This window comes from Hevea brasiliensis, chromosome 14 (genome assembly GCF_030052815.1).
Source record: "Hevea brasiliensis isolate MT/VB/25A 57/8 chromosome 14, ASM3005281v1, whole genome shotgun sequence".
Classification (NCBI taxonomy): Eukaryota; Viridiplantae; Streptophyta; class Magnoliopsida; order Malpighiales; family Euphorbiaceae; genus Hevea; species Hevea brasiliensis.
In genome coordinates, this window is record NC_079506.1 from 34,030,836 (window position 1) to 34,050,104 (window position 19,269).

The following is a 19,269-nucleotide window of genomic DNA, read 5'->3' on the forward strand; positions in this document are numbered from 1 at the left end:
AATGAACTTCTTAGTTTTTTTGGATAGAAAATTGAGTTAAAAATACCCCTATTTTTGTCAAACCTATCGATAGACCCGTTGTATGTCCATGGTTTATTTTAGGTTGGAATTATTATTAGAGTTGCGATTGAAAAAAAGTATTTTTTTACATATATTAATTAAAAATTATTAAAAAATAATTTAAAATTAAATTTGATAAGTTTTAATCATAAAATAATAAAACAATGCTTTATTTTCAATTGTTTTTTCAAGTATTTGTAATCATCTGGTGTTGAATCGAAATTTTTTCAATAGTGTTGGACTTGATAGCATCAACTAGATTTTGGCGTTCATTTAATAGATTGTTTTGAAAGACAATGGCTTATTGACCTGTCTAGGATGTGCTTAGCCCTGGTCAACACATTAGAAAATTAATAATAAATTGCTATTAAAAAAATTAAATTAAGTTACTTATCAATTTATCACGTGTATAATTATATCATTTTCTTAATTTTTTAAAAATAAATAAACTTTTAAATATGCAATATTTTTTTTAACTTATTTAATTTTAGATTTTATTAAAAAGAGTTCAACAACAATATTAGTGGTATTTATAAATATAATCAATTTTATTGTAGTTGATGCAATTACAATCACAACACAAACAATCTGGTATAGACAATTGAACCATACATGGAGGTTCTCTAGAACTCCTTGCTTTTATATTTTTCATTACTGATTTCAAAGAAGTGAATATTAAAAAAAAAAAAAAGAAATCAAAGAAGTGATTATTGAAGTAAAACAACATTCCAAAAAGAATTTAATACCAAAAATTGTTGTATACTTTAGCTGCTAAGAATTCCTACCAAAATTTATCTTTTCAAATATCATTTTGGTTGGAGGTCAACAATGGTGCAATCTAGATCATCATGAAGAAAATATCAGAACTCTCATAATTTAGGTTACTGTACCTAAAGTAGGCTAGGGAGGTGTATTAAGTCCCCATCCTTCTATCACGTTTGAATGGTTATGATATGAACTGTTGAGCATCATGAATCATGAATCGTAGGTCGTATCACGTGAGAATAGGCTACCTAGATAGAATTTACTCTTAAATATTGACTTGCAGGTAGAAAGTTTAAGCTAGCTTGTAAGTAAAGGGATACATTTTAAGGGCTGTCTCTAAATTTTAGGAGTTGTAACAGAATCGTCTCTGAACTTAAAAATATAACATAAAACCTCTGAATTTTGAAATTTTACATAGTAAAATCTTTTTAATCATCAATAGCAGTAACGTGAATAATTCTTTTTTCTCTATGTGATAGCGACAAAATCAACTATGATTTTCTTCACAGACTAACTATATAAAGAATCTTAATTGTATGAGATAATAAAATACTAAATGAATAATAACTTATCAGAGGAACTGCCTTTAAAAGGATTTTATTGTGCAAAATTTTAAAATTCAAAGAGTTTTATGTTGCATTTTTAAATTGAGAAACGACTTTATTACGGTCCTTGGACCAATAAATAATAAACATATTTTGATAATAGAATAAATCCAGGCCAAAGCATACTGTCGACTGTTATAGTTTATCAGCATTTTCAGTTAAAAGCAAACTCGCACATTTAAACATAAAACTCAACTTCCCATTGTGTTAAATTCTAATACATCAATTTAAATTCTAATACATCAATTTATTATATCCTCTTCCTTTTCTTCATATATACAATCTTCTGGTATTCAATATCAGGGAAAGGCTAACAGATACCACAGAAAATTTTTGGAAGTTTCTGGAATTTTTTTTTGGGTTCTCATTCACATTTGATAATATCATTCAATCATGCAATACATTGACCGACTACTCATCATCACTGTTATAGTTCTGACATAATGATAGGAGCCCCGTGCTCTCCACTTCTTTACTCTGTTCAGCCATTGCCAGCTTGCTGCCATCAGAAGTTCCGACTGGCTTCTTAGTAACTGAAATCTTGACAATTGGAGATAGGAACTTGGGTTTGGTATCAGTCTGTGTCCTCGAGTTACCTGAACTTCCTGCTATCAACCAAGCAAACATGAATTTGTCAGTGTCTTCATATTAGTATTCTTACAATTCCACAATATCACAAGAATATTTGAACATTTTGAACAGAAAGTAGTGTTGCATTTCAAATTGAATACAATATAGATTTTGCAGCAGAAAAAGGTCTTTTCCCAGCTCACAAAAAAAAAAGTATTTTTCTAATTCAAGAGTTAATATCATCATTATTTAGCGATGTTGCACAGATACCTCTAAAGACATTGGACCCCTCATGCAGACAACATCCAACATAGCAGCAGGAAATTTCACCCTTTTTATTAATATTCATGAATTAAAAAAGGTTTAATGATAAAATAATCCAAAACATTGATCAATTTCTACTATAACTAACACTTTAATTTCAGACGTGCTTAGATGTAGACTCCAAAAAAAAAAAAGAAGAGCATAATTTAAAAATCAGAACTTATTTATTTAGAAACAAAAACTTAGGAAAGAAAAAAAATAATAAATCTTTTTCATCATGTTCTCCCATTATTCTTTCCCTTCCCTTCCCCTAAATAAGCCTAGAGATGTGCTTATGTGAAATTTTTGAATTAAATGAATGCCACGCCAGTAATTTGAAAATGTTGGCACAGAGTCTTACAAGTTTGACTAAAACTGATACCAAAATTACACGTTATGCATATAATTGACCAAATTTAAGCATTAGCCACAATAGAAAATTGAGTATAGGAAAATCTGCTAGTCATTAGCCACTTGCATAATCAGCATTCACCTAAAATACGGATACTTATTTTTATAACATAAACTATTATGTTAGGATCTGAACCCTAAGTGGCAGCTACAAAAGAAACAGACTTGAGATAGAAAAGATAATTAGAAAATAGACTCGAGAATAGGAGAGAGAGAGAGAGAGAGAGAGAGAGAGAGAGAGAGAGAAGAAGGAACTGATTCTTGATATTACTTGAATGAATGATCTCTGTCTGCTGTACAACTGTATTTATACCAATTCTAGTAATCTGTTATTTTCTAACATACACTTCCTGCCCCTTTCTATAATCTGTTAACTTCCCTACGAAACCAACTAACTCCACTCCAGCACCTTTTACACCAGAATTACATCCTATCACTTCCCTACTGTATTCCTAAACCTCTCTCTCTGGTATGTAACAATACCCCCTCCTTGAGCACCTACTAGCCCCATGGAGGTGGCAAAAGTTGGAAACCGGGACATGAGAAAGGAATTAGCCTCCCAAGTAGCATCCTCCTGAGATAAGCCATTCCTCTAAATAAGAGACTGAGGAATCTGCATATTCAGCCTGTCAATCACCATGGTCTGCAGCACATTTATTGGCTTGACTTCCACCTGATCTTCCACCAATTAAGGAAGCCCCAAAGTAGGTATCTGATTATCCCCAAACTTCTTCTTAAGTAATGAAATATGAAAAACTGGATGGACAGTAGAAGATTCTGGCAGCTGCAATTTATAAGCAACTGTGTCCGCTCTCTCCAACACCTGAAAAGGGCCATAATACTTAGCAGATAACTTGAGATGTTTCCTTACAGCAATAGTGGTCTGCCTATATGGTTGCAATTTCAAATACACCCAATCTCCTACTTGAAATTCCCTTTCAGTCCTCCTCTTATCCACTTGCTGCTTCATTCTATTCCTAGCAAGCTGTAAATTCTCTTTGAGCAAGTAATAGCTTGCCTGTCCTCAAGAAAATCTTCTACTGCACCAACTGTTGTCATCTCAGTAGGCAAGGCTGGAAGCATTGGAGGATAGTATCCATAAAGTGCTTCAAATGGAGTCATCCTAATAGCACTATGGTAGGTAGAATTATACCGCTATTCTGCTACGGATAACCACCTACCCCAAGTAGTAGGTTTTAAATGAGCCATGCTTCTTAAATACCCCTCCAAACAATGATTTACCCTCTCAGTCTGTCCATCAGATTGAGGATGATAAGAGGTACTAGAACAAAAACAAGTACCCAATTTCTTAAACAATTCTCTCCAAAAAAGGCTAGCAAAAACCTTATCCCTGTCTGAAACAATAGTTCATGCAACTTGTAAGCATGATCCAAAAATAGTCGTGCAATTGAAGAAGCAGAATGGGGTGAGAGAGAGCTATAATATGAGCATGCTTGGTAAATCTACACACAACTAAGATGGTATCCTTGCCAAGTGACTCAGGCAACTACTCCACAAAATCCATAGAGATGTGCTGCCAAGCATGGTTAGGAATTGGTAAAGGCCGCAACAACCCAGCAGTTGCACATGTTTCTCCCTTACATCTTGCACACTGATCACATTTCTAAATCCAACCCACCACATCTTCCTTAACTGAGGCCAATGAAAATGCTTCTTCAACCTATGACAAGTCCATAATACCCCTAAATGTCCTCCCAAAGGGGAATTGTGATATAAAGAAATAAGGAAACTCCTCAAAGAAGTGCTACAGCCCACAAACAATCTGCCTTTATAATACAACAATCCAAATTTGAAAGCAAATCCTAAAACACTATCAACTGCTAATGAAAACTGCTGAATTAACTCTTCAGCCCTCACATCCCCCTCATAAGTGGCTGCAAAATTAGACATCCATGCAGGAATTGGTGAAGATTGCAAAGCAAAACAATTATTCTCAGAAGGCTCGTCAAAACTCCTTCTAGACAAAGCATCAGCCACCTTATTCTCAATCCCCTTTCTACATAAAATCTTATGTTACATAACAGCCTGCACACTTAGTGAAACAAAGCAATAGGGAGAGAGAGAGAGAGAGAGAGAGAGAGAGAGAGAGAGAGAGATGAGAAAAGAGATAGATTGGATGAGAAAAGAAATAGATTGGATGCGAAGAGAAGAGAACATTCAGAGATGAGAGAAAAGTATTCTTGTTTATTAATTCTTGGAATGAATCTCCTCTAGTACATTTCTCTTATTTATATAGCAAAGACTTCCTCTACAATAACTACACTGCTCTCCTCCTCATACAACTACAGCTCCATTCCTATTATTTCCTTTCCCATATCTAGCTTTGCTATACTTAACAATACCTCCCCCCATGAGCACATTCTTGTCCCCAAGAATGTGAAAATTCAGGAAATATGAACTGAAAATTGCAGGTACTCCCTCATTTGCAGTTGGAAATTTGAACTGAATGGCCCAAAAAAAAAAAAAAAAATAGCTGGAAGTTTCAAGTACATCCTTCTCTTCAGCTGAAAGTATGAACACTTGAATGACAAAGAGTTAATTTTCTTCCTTTCTCTTCTCCCAATTTCCCATGTTTGTTCCTTTAAGATCACAATACCATTTGGGGGTTTAATTTTCTTCCTTTCCCTTCTTGATATTTCCCATTTATCTTCCATGAGACTGATAAGAGTAAAACAGCTGAATTTACCATCTTTGCTCCCCAAATACAGCCACTTGCTTCCAACACCCACACTTTTTGAAACACCTTTATGTTTCTTTTTTTTTCAAAAATATTCCCAAGAAGTTCTACAGCAAACAGTTTAGTTTTGTGAATGAATTTGAATTGTGCAATTACATCAGATTTAGCTCCTATTTTCCCCATTGCAAACTCTAGTTGCCCATCATCACCATCCTCATATATCTCACCTATACTAGACATATCAACAATAAAATCTTGCTCCGTCGCAGCACTAAACTGATCTTCGTATTTTTCTTCTAATCCCAGCTGTGGATGAATTGTTACTTTCTGAACTTCAACAGGTATGTCGTCTTGATCCTTAGCAACCATGTTTTCATTTTGAATTGAATCTGATTGATCTAGGAAAATCTCCTCTCCATCAATAATATCAACCTTTTCCACTTCTCCATCACCAACAATATCAACCTCTTCCTTTTCTCTATCACCATGAAGAAATGCTGCATCATCAAGAAGGTCAGTCTCCTCCTTAACATCAAAATCTCTCATCTCTCCTTTTTGATTCAGCAATCCCGTATCACTGCCATTGCTCCAAGAATTCTCGGGTAATGATTTTGGCCTTTCTATTTGCTCTTCTAACAATTTATCCAATTTTTGCCATCTTTGATACAGCAACTCCTCTAAGCGTTTTGTTACTCTTCTTTCAAAAACTTCAAACATTCCCTTGAGATCCTTTTGTTCCCAAAATTGTACGTCCATGGTTTGATACTCTGAGTGTATTTTATTTCCAGGAAAATTTGAGGAAGAAAATATTAAAAGAAAATCAGACCTGAAGCATGGATTCCGAACATGGAACTGCTATTGGAATTGGAAGAAAATTACAGAGAAAGGAAGAAGAAAAACTTGTGAAAAGAACAAAAAAACAGGGGAATAGAAGTTGAGGTAAAAATAAGGATTTCAAGAAGGAATAGAGAAAAGAAACCCTAATAGGGTAGAAATTGAAAATAGAGAGATTGAGAAGAAATTGATAGAAGGGAAAGGAATAAGGTAGCTCTTAAGATGGGAAAAAAAATCTTTTTTTTTTCAAATTTTCTGGAATTTGGGAAAAGTCTAGTTCTCCAAAAAAAAAAAAAAGAAATTAGAGACAAGGTGGAGGAAGAACAATATTTCAAGAATTTCAAGAAATGAGTTTCTTGAAATGCTGGAAATGAGAAATGAAAGAAGGAAATAGAAGAAAGAACCAGAAAGTAACAGAAGAAGAAAGAATTTGATTCAAGAATTTCAAGAAAGAAAGAAGAAGAAGAAATGGAGGGGAGAAAGGGAAGAATTTTCAAGGAAAGAAGGAAGAAATTTCAGAGGAGGAGAAAGAATAATTTAGAGGGAGAGGGCGAGAGAGAGAGAGAGAGAATAGCATAAAGAAACCTGGAATTCTGGAATACTCCCATTGATCTGTTCAGGCTTGTGACTCCAGCAAGAAGGATTGGAAGCGAGCCCAGCTCAGAATAGGGCTCTAATACCAATTTGTTACATAACAGCCTGCACACTCAGTGAAACAAAGCAATAGGGAGAGAAAGAGACAGAAATAGATGAGAAAAGAGATAGATTGGATGAGAAAAGAGATAGATTGGATGAGAAAAGAAATAGATTGGATGAGGAGAGAAGAGAACATTCAGAGACGAGAAAAAAGTATTCTTGTTGATTGATTCTCGTTTATTGATTCTTGGAATGAATCTCCTCTAGTACATTTCTCTTATTTATATAGCAAAGACTTCCTCTACAATAACTACTCTACTCCCCTCCTCATACAACTACAGCTCCATTCCTATTATTTCCTTTCCCATATCTAGCTCTGCTATACACAACATCTTATAATCCAACCCTAACAACTTAGATATTCCCCTTTGCTGTAGGTTTAGCATGAAGTCTTTGTTCCAGCGAATACTTGACGCTTTCATGATCTGTTTTAATAAAAAAATTGCCCCTGCTCTAGATAATGTCTCCACTTAGAAACAACAAAAGTAATTCCCCTTAATTCCTTCTCATATACTGAAAGCCCCATACTTCTCACCCCAAATGCCTTAGAAACAAAAGCAATAGGGTGTCCCTGCTACAGCTCCCATCCCTTGACTGCCAGCATCAGTTTCAACAATATACGGTTGGCCAAAATCCGGCATAGCTAACAAGGGGCAGAGGACATAGCAGTCCTCAAGCTTTCAAAAGCATGTTGTGTCATAGAAGGCCACTGAAAGACATCTTTTTTTAATAAATCACACAAGGGTTTACTGATAAGGGCATAGTTTCTAATAAATTTTCTGCAATAGCCAGTTAGCCTCAAAAAACTCCTCAACTCCTTAATTGACTTGGGCAATGGCCACCATACCATAGCCCTTATCTTTTCTAGATCCGTAGCTACCCCTTTTTTCTGAAATAATATGCCCCAAATACTCCACTTGTTTTTTAGCAAAAGAACACTTTGAAAGCTTAGCAAAAAGCAGCTAATCTGCTAGCACCTTAAACACATCTTCTTAATGAGAAATATGGGATGCTAAATCAAGGCTGTAAATGAGGATATCATCAAAGAATACCAACGCATATTTCCTAAGAAATGGCTGAAATATACCATTCATAAGGGCCTGAAATGTTGCAGGTGCATTTGTAAGGCCAAAGAGCATGACTGTAAACTCAAAGTACCCATTATGTGTCTTGAATGCAATCTTCGAAATATCTGAAGTGTCCATCCTAATATGATGGTAGCCAGCTCTAAGGTCTGTCTTGGAAAAGACTGTTGCCCAATGCAATTCATCCAATAGATCCTCAATAATAGGAATTGGAAATTTATTTTTAACAGTAGCATCATTCAGCTTCCTATAATCCACACAAAACCTCCAAGACCCATTTTTTTTTCTTAACTAATAAAACAGGGGAAGCATAAGGTCTATTACTATGTTGGATCACCCCACTGTCAAGCATCTCAAACACTAGTTTCTCAATTTCAGTTTTCTGGAAATGAGGATATCTATAGGGTCTAATATTTGATAGGTTGGGCAACAAGTAGTAGAGGAATAGAATGATTGTGAGACTTGAAGTGATATGAACCTGCCTGACTCCACCTCAAAAGCTAACTCGCAAGGGGAGGTTTGCAAACTCATATATATTACACTCAAGACCTCCCTACAAAATCGACGTGGGACACATCATTACTGACCCTTTAAACTGAACGTCCTCGTAAAGCAACTTGAGTCTTGACTCGTTCACCCTGACCTCTCAAAAGAACATTAGGGAACCTTTGTACATGGCCTTGTTCCATCAATTCCTATAAAGTGAGGCTCTGATACTAAATGATATGAACCTACCTAACTCCACCTCAAAAGCTAGCTCGCAATGAGAGGTTTACAAACTCATATATATAACACCCAAGACCTCCCTGTAGAACCGATATAGGAAGCATCATGAAGAGTGGTAGTGATTTTGGTTCTTCAAATAAGAAGGAATACTTATCCAATAGAGATTGAACTTCAGATGGATAAGTATGTATAGAAAAAAATTTAGAAGATTCGGAATTTACCTCCTACAGTTCAGAAAACTGAATACTAAACAAAGGAGTTTGGAAATTTGACCCTTGCTTCTGTAAAAGCCTTTGACTGCAATGGAGATGCTGCATCATTAAACCCTTGCAATTCTACAATCATCCCATCCATTTGAAACCTAACCAATCTAGCTTCAAAATCAAACATGAAGGGATTAAAACTTCTCATGCAATCAACTCCAAGGATCTTGTCAAAACTACCCAATTCTAGAGTTCTAACAGTAAAGGAAATCTTGAAACGTTGAATCTTCCATGTAAAATTACTACAAATAAAAGAACTCATAATTTTCCTCCCATCAGCTACTGTAATTGCAACAGCTGTAACTGGCGCACAAGGCAACTTCAATTCACTTGCCACTTTAGCATCAATAAGGCTTCTATTACTTCTACTATCAATTAAAATTGCTAATTGTCTATTTCCATGATACCCCAACACTTTAATTGTATCCACCCCTTGACTGCCTTCTACTGTATTTACTGACAATGTAAGTGCCTCCTGAACCCCCTGATCTAATCCCTCTTAACCCTCACAAGCCTCATGCCAAACTTCCTCCCCTTGATCTCCTCCTCCCTCATTCTGCAAAGCTATTATAGTTTTCTATTTACATTGGTGACTTGGAAAGTATTTCTCCCCACAATTGAAACATGGACTAGGAGACCATTTGTCAGTAACTAACTGCTAGCTAATAACTTTTGTGGTAGATTTATTGGCTGATGAAGCATTGACAGATTGAGTGGCAGGTTTACTACCAACAGAATTAGACTTTTTGGTTGCCACTAGAACCAGCTATTGGTGGTTTATAAGCATATGGTTAATTGGAATTACAGTGAGGAGATTTGGTGGTAACAGGAGAATAGGAACTGAATTAAGAACATCTTGAGTTATTGATATACGTTTTGAATGGGGTTTTAATGTTTCTTTGAGCCTCCAATAACTATTCCTGCAACCTAGCTGCTTCAAAAGCATCAGCTAACGTTGCTTGTTTAAGCATTCTCACCATCAACCTTACATCAACCCTTAATCGCCCAATAAATCCAGAATGAAAATAGGATTCCGCCAAATCTGGCACTACCCTCTCCATTCTCACCCTTAAATCCTCAAATTTATCTTGGTACTCATCAACACTCCCCTCTTGCCTTATTTTCATAAATTTTTCCAATATAATCCAACCCTTGCTCTCCAAACCTCTTACATAAACTTTGCTCAAACTCTTCCCAAGCAACCTTTTTCTAATTCTTACTTCAATTTTGAAACCAAGCTTCAGCTCTCCCTATCAAAAACAGAATAGCCATCTTCACCATTTGCTCTTTAGGAACCCTATAAACTTCAAAAAATTTCACATTTTCTTACCCAAGATCTAGGATCTTGGCAATCAAAAGTGACCAATTCCACCCTAGGCAACAGTTTGGATCTGGCTTCCCAATCCATTACAACTGTGGTAGAAGAACTTCCTACCTCTTTTGATTAAGGATTCAATTTCTCTTTAGGGTTTGGCAAAATGCCCTTTCCCTCCAAATTAATCGCAAGTGGTTGTTCATTACCAACCCCACTCCCTTGACCACAAGTTCCCTTGCCTTTATTTTTGACGAGTAGCCACAAAAATTTTCAGGTCACCAAGAATAGACTCAGCAAATTGCTTGAACTCCCCTCTAAGACCTTCGATAGCCTTCTAGGATTCAGCTGGTAATTGTTAAGCTTCTCCTCCAATTCTGCAAGCTTCACAGCTTCGTCACTAATTACCACAGATCTAGTCATAATTGCGACCCTAAAGAAAGGAAAACCCAACAGATTCTAGGAATCTTTGAGCTCTAATACCAATTTGTTAGGATCTGAACCCTAACTGGCAGTTACAAAAGAAACTGACCTGAGATAGAAAAGAAAAATAGAAAAATAGACTTGAGATTTTTGGGAGGGGGGGGGGGGAAGGGGGAAGGGGGGCGAGGGAGGGGGAGAGAGAGATTGAGAAGAAGGAACTGAATTCTTGACATTAATTGAATGAATGATCTCTATCTGCTGTACAACTGTATTTATACCAATTCCAGTAATCTATTATTTTCTAACATACACTTACCGCCCCTTTCTACAATATGTTATCTTCCCTCCAAAACCAACTCACTCAATTCCAGCACCTTTTATGCCTGAATTACATCCAATCACTTTCCTACTCTATTCCTAAACTTCTTTCTCTGACATGTAACATATTACTAGCAACTGATGAATAGCTCCAACAAAACAATCAATCAAGATTAGAAAGTGCAAAAATAATAATAATAATAATAATAATAATAACAACAATAATAATAATAATTAAAAAAAATCAACTTGACAGTTGACATACATATTCACACACATCTGAACATACATTAATATATTACTTCACTTTTAATTCGTAATATATTCAATTGTAGAAGAAATATTTCAATTTTCTACAAGTTAAACGGGTTGAAAATAAAAAATAAAAAATAAATAAATAAAATACCTCCATTGTCTGCGCTATCTAAAGCATTGGCCTTCGTTAATGAATCTGTCGGTTTACTTGGATGTTCATTGGAAACCTTTCTCCTCTGCAAAGGATGCAAGTAAATGCATTAGTTAATGAACTCATCATTTGATCTAAATAAAAAGTATGGATTGATGGACAACATTTATAGGCTTCCCTCATACTACACAACAAACAGAGTAATTATTTAAAGATTCACGATAAAATAGATAGATCACAAGGACTTGTGAATGGATTGAAGCACTATGGTTATAAAAATTGAGAGAGAATTCAGATGTGAGATTCATCAAAAGATACAAGGCCCAAATCATTCAAAATGTTATACAGAAAATGTCACTATATCAAAATTAAAATATGAGTGATCCTAAATTAGCATACTAAAAGAGTTATTGTTGAACTATTTTCTCAGTATTATACTTGTAGAAGGAAAATGTGAGATGATGGAAAAGCAAGATGATGGAAAAGCAAGAAAACAAAGGATAAAAACTATTTTGCATTATTAGGTAGGGTGGGAAATATAGAGAAGCAAAATACGAGAGATAATTCTCACCCAAACCAAAGCTTTAAACTTCAAATAGAAGACAAGGGAGTGGAAAATGAGTTAGTGATTTGTATTAGATTTTGCAAGGAAAATATAGATATCATAACACTATATTTCACATAAATTGACAGAAAAAATCCACATTTGTTTTATTTCCTTCCACTTTTTACAACTTTTCCAACAAGCATATGAGTGTTTGCTATCCCTCCTTTTTTTTTCCATCATTCTATTTTCCACCCATTCTAATCCTCTAATGAATTTCAACCTATCTCAATACTCAACTCAACTCAATTCAACTAAACCTTTATCCCAAAAATTTGGGGTCGGCTATATGGATTCGCTTTCTCCACTCTAAACGATTTTGGGTTAAATCCTCAGAAATTTATAATGCTTATAGGTCATGTTGTACTACTCTCCTCCAAGTCAATTTAGATCTACCCCTTTTTTTCTTTCTATCCTCTAACCTAATGTGCTCTACTTGTCTAACTGGAGCCTCCGTATGTCTACGCTTCACATGACCAAACCACCTCAATCTCCCTTCTCTCAACTTATTCTCAATTGGTACCACTCCTACCTTTTCTCTAATACTCTCATTACGGACATTATCTAATCTAGTATGGCCACTCATCCACCTTAACATTCTCATCTCTGCAACTCTTATCTTAGACGCATACGACTCCTTCAATGCCCAACACTCACTACCATATAACATAGCCGGTCGTATAGCTGTACGGTAAAATTTTCCTTTCAACTTATTGGGAATCTTGCGATCACATAAAATTCCCGTGGCACGTCTCCACTTCAACCATCCGGCTTTAATCCTATGACTAACATCCTCCTCACATCCCCCATCTACTTGAAGGACTGAGCCGAGATATTTAAAGTGATTACTTTGGGACAGTACCACTCCATCCAAACTAACTCCTTCCCTGTCACCAATTTGGCCTTCACTGAACTTGCAATGCATATATTCTGTCTTTGTTCTACTTAACTTAAAGCCCTTTGACTCTAGAGTACTTCTCCAAAGCTCTAGCTTTCTATTGACTCCTTCTCGCGTCTCATCTATCAGAACAATATCATCCGCAAACATCATGCACCAAGGAATACTCTCTTGTATATGTTTCGTCAATTCATCTAAAACTAATGTAAAAAGGTAAGGGCTTATAGCTGATCCTTAGTGTAATCCAATTGAGATCGGAAAATATCGTGTCCCCTCCCACTGTGCACACAGTAGTAGTTGCTCCTTCATACATATCTTTCAACACTTGTATGTACCTAATAGATACCCTCTTTTGTTTTAACACACTCCATAGGACATCTCTTGGAACACTATCATAAACCTCCTCCAAATCAATAAAAACCATGTGTAGATCTTTCTTCACATCTTTATATTTCTCCATCAAGCTTCTAATGAAAAAGATCGCTTCCATAGTTGAACGACCGAGTATGAAGCCAAATTGATTGAGAGAGATAGAAGTATCACGACGTAGTCGATGCTCCACAACTCTCTCCCACAACTTCATAGTATAGCTCATGAGTTTAATTCACCTATAGTTCGAGCAACTCTATATGTCTCCCTTATTTTTAAAAATAGGTACTAAAATACTCGTCCTCCATTCATCAGACATTTTCTTTGAGTTTAGAATCCTATTAAATAATTTAGTTAACCATGCCACTCCCATATCTCCCAAACACTTCCACACTTCAATTGGTATTCCATCAGGTCCACAGGCTTTACCCACTTTCATTCTCTTAAGTGCTTCCTTTACTTCTAAAGATCTAATCCTTCTAGTATAATTCACATTCTTTTCTATCGTTCTATAGTCTATATCCACGCTATTACTATTTTGACTATTATTAAAGAGATAATTAAAATAATTTCATCTTTTTTTAATGTCCTAATCTTTCACCAACATTTTTCCTTCTTTATCCTTAATGCACCTAACTTGATTGAGATCTTGACATTTCCTTTCTCTACTCCTTGCTAATCTATAAATATCTTTCTCCCCTTCTTTAGTTCCAAGTTTCTCATATAACTTTTCAAAGGCCTGTGCTCTTGCTTGACTAACTGCCTTTTTTGTCTCTTTCCTTGCTATCTTGTACTGTTCATATGCCTCATTATTATCACATTTAGGTAATTTCTTATACCATTATCTTTTTCTCTTCACTGCCTTTTGTACTTCCTCATTCCACCACCATCTCTCTTTTGAGGGTGATCCATGTCCTTTAGACTCTCTTTTGATGCCATCTGTATCCACATATCATTGGCCTCCATATTCAGCTTCCATACTTCGGACTTGAGAAGCTCATTTTTGAACTTCACTTGCTTTACTCCGTTGAACTCCCACCACTTTGTTCGAGCTACACTATTTCTTCTGACCTTACTTGAATTATTCCTAAACTTGACATCCAAGACCACTAACCGATGTTGACTTGTTAAAGCCTCTCCTAGAATGACCTTGCAATCCTTGCACAGAGCTCTATTTGTCTTTCTGGTTAAGAGAAAGTCGATTTGGCTTCTATGTTGCCCACTTTTGAAAGTCCCTAAATGTGACTCTCTTTTGATAAAGTAGGTATTTGCTAGTATTAGGTCGTATGCCATAGCAAAATTCATGATACTTTTTCCCCTCCTCATTTCGATTGCCAAAACCAAAACCTCCATGAACATTATCATAGCCTTGCCTATCACTTCCTACATGTCCATTTAAATCTCCACCAATGAAAATATTCTCTTCATTTGATATGCTTTGCATTAAATCATCCATATCTTCCCAAAATCTCTAGTCCTATTTGTGGGGCACAAGCACTAACTACATTTATTGTTTTTCCTTCTAGTACTAGATTTACTAGTATAACTCTATCTCCTACTCTTTTCACAGCTATTACAGCGTTTTTCAATGTCCTGTCTATGATTATGCCCACTCCATTCTTATTTCTCTCCTTTCCGGTAAACCACAGTTTGTACCTTGAATTACCCACTTCTTTGCTTTTTTCTCCTACCCATTTAGTCTCCTGAAAGCAAGCAATATTCACCCTTCTCCTTTTCAAGGTATCCACAAACTCCATTAATTTTCCTGTAAGTGATCCAACATTCCAAGTACCAACCTTGATCCTCCTCCTATCCTGTTCCTTCCTAATTGGTCTCTTTTTATGATATCTTCTATTATTTTCTATGTCTATCTTGTGTTCTGTTCTACTATTTGTTTTACTATCTATCCTATGTACTAACTTCTTTACCCACACCTGTCCATGATGTGGGAACCCTTGCTCACTTAACACCACACCCGGGCGCCGGCATGGCTTGTCGCTTTCGGTGAACGCCCTACACCCTTGCATATTTCTCACTACATCCGGGTTCCGATGTAGCGCGTCATTAGTAGAGGACGCCCCAACGTTTATATCATTTGAATCCATATCATAAGGTGTGACGAAATTTTTACGCTAGTTGTCACCTACCGCAACCCTCCTCCTTTATTCGGGCTTGGGACCGGCTAAACGCAAACTACTTAGGCGGAGTTTTCAACCTATCTCAATCCAGAAGTTATTTTCATTTATTGCATCTATATGGTCGAAGTTTTAAATCATGGTCGTAGTGCCAAAGTATAATGGTTGCCACAAAACTATTGGGGACTCCTATTTCCCCCCTTCCAAAGTAGCAAAATGAATCAAATTCATAATTTAACAAATTTTTAAATGAATATACACTAAAAAAAAAATACTTTCAACATCTAAAATATAATTATTTATTTATAAAAATGATAGTCATGACTTATGTAATAAATTGTTAGACAAATTTTACAAAAAAAATTTTGTTTCTTTGAATAGTATTTAACAATATCTAAAATTGTCCCAACTCTGACTAGCCAAAATGAATTGTATGTCCAAAATGGCCAACAAAAAGTACAAACCACATTACAAGATTATCATACCTTTGAATTATTTCTCAACGTTTCACTATTGGCATTTGAAAGCTGATTGAAATCATCATCATCATCCGAATACTCATCAGGAATCCTTCTTATAACTTCTTTTGATCTCCGCTTCAAAATTTAATGACAAAGAAAGCTGAATTAAGAACAGTCATCCACAAAGACAAAAGAACATAAAGGAGAGATGGGTAAGAAACTAAAACAAAACCAGTACAAAGAGAATGCAAGTACTAACTTCAAATATTGATTTTATAAGCGCTTCATCCTCTTCTTCCAACTTCTTCTCCTGCCAGAATAAAAATACATTGACAGTGTCAGAATGAGGGGACACAGCTCATAAATTAAAAAGGAAAAAATTACCAGAAGAAACAAAAAATTATGCCAACTAGTTAGTAGCATACATGATACATCTTGTAATAAGTGATAGATGATGAAAAAGAAAAATGCTTCAATCTCATTAAAGAAACCAGATTGCAAAGCCTACACAAATTTGATGTATCAATTGAGATGCAACATGGCATTCTAAGATGGTACAGATACTGAAATTCAATCAAATGGCAAGGGCCACTATTATGTATGATGTCAAAACCTGAATTGTCCATATTACAATCTACAGATGTCTTAAGCACTAAACACAAAATAAGATTTTTTACCAACACAAGAAGTTCCGACATTAAATTTTAGGATGTGGATGTGCTAATTCACTTAGTTTAACCTAATCCTACCTCTAATGCTTATAACCAAACATTGATATTCATAAATATTGCCAGAATTAAATTCATGACAGCATTACATATTTCATAAAATCAATTAAATACAGAAAATAGAATCCAGTGATCTTCAAACTTCAACACTGACATGTTGCCATCTACATAATGGTATAAAATGTGTTTTAAGAAAATAAAAATAAGTATTGAAAGCACAGTACCTTTTCTGCAGCTGTTTGCTGCAAGGCCTCAAGCATAGCATCTACGCTGACAGTTGCATGTCTTGACTACAAACCCAAAAAATAAAATAAAATAATATTGCATTAGTATGGAAACACAAGAAATAATGACATATGAACCCCATTCCTTCCACACCTAAAATATGCAATAATAGAAAATCCCAAGTACCTTCATAGACTTCATCTCGTCAAGTGCAGCAAGAATGTCCATCTCTCTTTTGGAGTCCAAAGTCCGATTCTCCAAGGATTTCATTGCATCACCCATCTCCTCAGCATCCCTTTTTTGCCTCTCCTTATCAGCTTCCTGGTACAAGCAATAATTAAAAACAAAAATTAACCAAATTCTGCGACAGAATTGAGCCTAACAACATTCAATAGAAAAAAAAAATTCCAAATAGTTACAAACCTCATCCTCAGCGCGCCAGGGCTCAAAATTTCGTGTAGCGCCACTCTCAACAACATAATCAGAATTTTGAGGATCAGTCTTTATGGCAAGCTCGGCTGAACATTTGGTGCACTTGAAATAGAACCTGAAAATTTGAATTCCGAGATATGTCTGCCACAATAATCAATTAATTCCAAAACCCATCAACCACAGACCAAATAAAAAAAAAAAAAAAAAATCAAAGAACAAAGATCAATTCAATATAAGAAAACATACCTCACCAATGACATCTTCCTTGCGAGAATTGAACTTGGTGCCCTTATATATATAATTGCCACAAGTGTTGCAACGTATACTCATTGGAAGCATCATCCGGACCTTAATCTGCTGGTTTTTTGGCCTCCTAATTCGGGGAAGCTTCGATGGATCAAAATCAGGCGGATAATACTTGTTCAAAACCTTTCTCTCTCCCATCTTTCTTCTTCTTCTTCTTCTCTACCACGCAGGAGATTCGAAGTGTTCAAAGGATTGCTTTGCCAAATTGAGTAGCTGAATGGGTTAATTTTCCTGCGTATGTGAAGGGAGAGGGGTGCTTAGGGTTTTTACAAGAAGAAATTGTAATGTCTAACTGCTTTATATATAGTTGAGATGTCTCTCTGTTATATATAATCTTAAAATTTTTTTTTGGTTATTATCATTAGATTAATTATTAATTAATTAATAGCAAAATATGTAAATGAAATATATATAAAATGAGTTAAAAATTAAAGCAACTATATATATATATATATATATATATAAACTGGGTGTTACAATTATACATATATAGCCCCATAAAACCACCACATCTTCTACGCTTTTTAAATAGCTCTTAGCTAAAAAAACCCATTGATTTTAGATTATATCTATACCTAGTTTTTGGGGGTAACTGATAATGACTGCACGGCTTAGCAATTACTTCAAAATTAGGCCTAATCATCGCTAGACCACTTGTAATCCTCCAAATCAAAATTAACTCATGTACTAAAATACATAAGAATTGAAAGTAATCCATGATTTTCTAACCCAATATTCCTTCGGCTTTAAAAGTTTAGTAATCCAAGATTTTATTTTTCAATTCTTCGTTACTAATGAAAAATTTCTAACCCCAATAGCCCATATTCATTCGGCATCAATTGTTCTGTCCAAGATTTTTTTTTTCAATAACCCCAAGAATCCATATTCCTTCGGCTTCAATTGTTCAGTCCCATATTTTTTTTTTAATTCCTTTTTACAAATGAAAAATTTTTAACCTCAATTAACCCATATTCTATCGGCACTTTTTCAGTCCCAGTAATGTGCAAAATGTACAATAAAAGAAAACAAAAAGTCTGCAGCAAGATAAACTCACCTTAGTTTGTAGAAAATAATCTGCAGTGAATGAGCTGCTGGAGAACGTATCGGATCCGCCGAGAACGAGCCAAATTTGTTGAGAATGAGCTAGATTTGCTGAGAACGATTCTGTGTTGAGACTGATGAAACCAAAGAAGAAACGCCGAATAGGAATGAGATGAAGTTCTCGTCCGAAGAGAAGCGGCCGAAGGCTACTGGAGAAGAAGTGAAACGGCTAGGGCTAACAAATGAAACGGCTGGGCTAATATGACAACTAATACTGCGGAATTTAGACTATTTGCATAAGAAACTCATTCTTTCCATTCAAAACTACGTAGTTTTGATAGAGTTAAATTCAATACTACGTAGTTTTGTAATAACAACTTAACTTTTATTTAATTATTAATTATAATTAGAATTTATTATATTTTTATCAATTTAATTAAAAATTATAATAACTTCCTATTATTAGTTAATTTATATGTATAAATAATTAATTTATATATAAATATGTTAAAATTTTGTTATCATATCGCTATATCTATATTATAGTTATCCAACCTAATCACATTTTATTATAAAATGCCATTTGTAAATCTCT

At 35.1% G+C, this 19,269-nt stretch overlaps 1 protein-coding gene across 2 annotated transcripts; it reads right to left on the reverse strand.

Annotated features, from left to right (window-relative positions):
- Nucleotides 1-1,656: 1,656 nt before the first annotated feature.
- LOC110649688 (uncharacterized) lies at nt 1,657-18,934 on the reverse strand. Of its 2 annotated transcripts, none has more exons than XM_021804369.2 (9): nt 18,688-18,934; nt 17,574-17,864; nt 17,319-17,468; nt 17,082-17,216; nt 16,895-16,960; nt 16,202-16,252; nt 15,967-16,077; nt 11,476-11,560; nt 1,657-2,038 (listed from the first exon to the last, which is right to left on the reverse strand). In XM_021804369.2, exons 2-9 carry the CDS (start codon nt 17,769-17,771, stop codon nt 1,842-1,844), a joined length of 993 nt encoding a protein of 330 aa, XP_021660061.2. In that variant the 5' UTR covers nt 17,772-17,864; nt 18,688-18,934; the 3' UTR covers nt 1,657-1,841. The 2 variants fall into 2 exon arrangements, with proteins under 2 accessions (XP_021660061.2, XP_021660062.2); XM_021804370.2 differs by having other exon boundaries at nt 1,657-2,035; nt 18,688-18,933.
- Nucleotides 18,935-19,269: the final 335 nt, after the last annotated feature.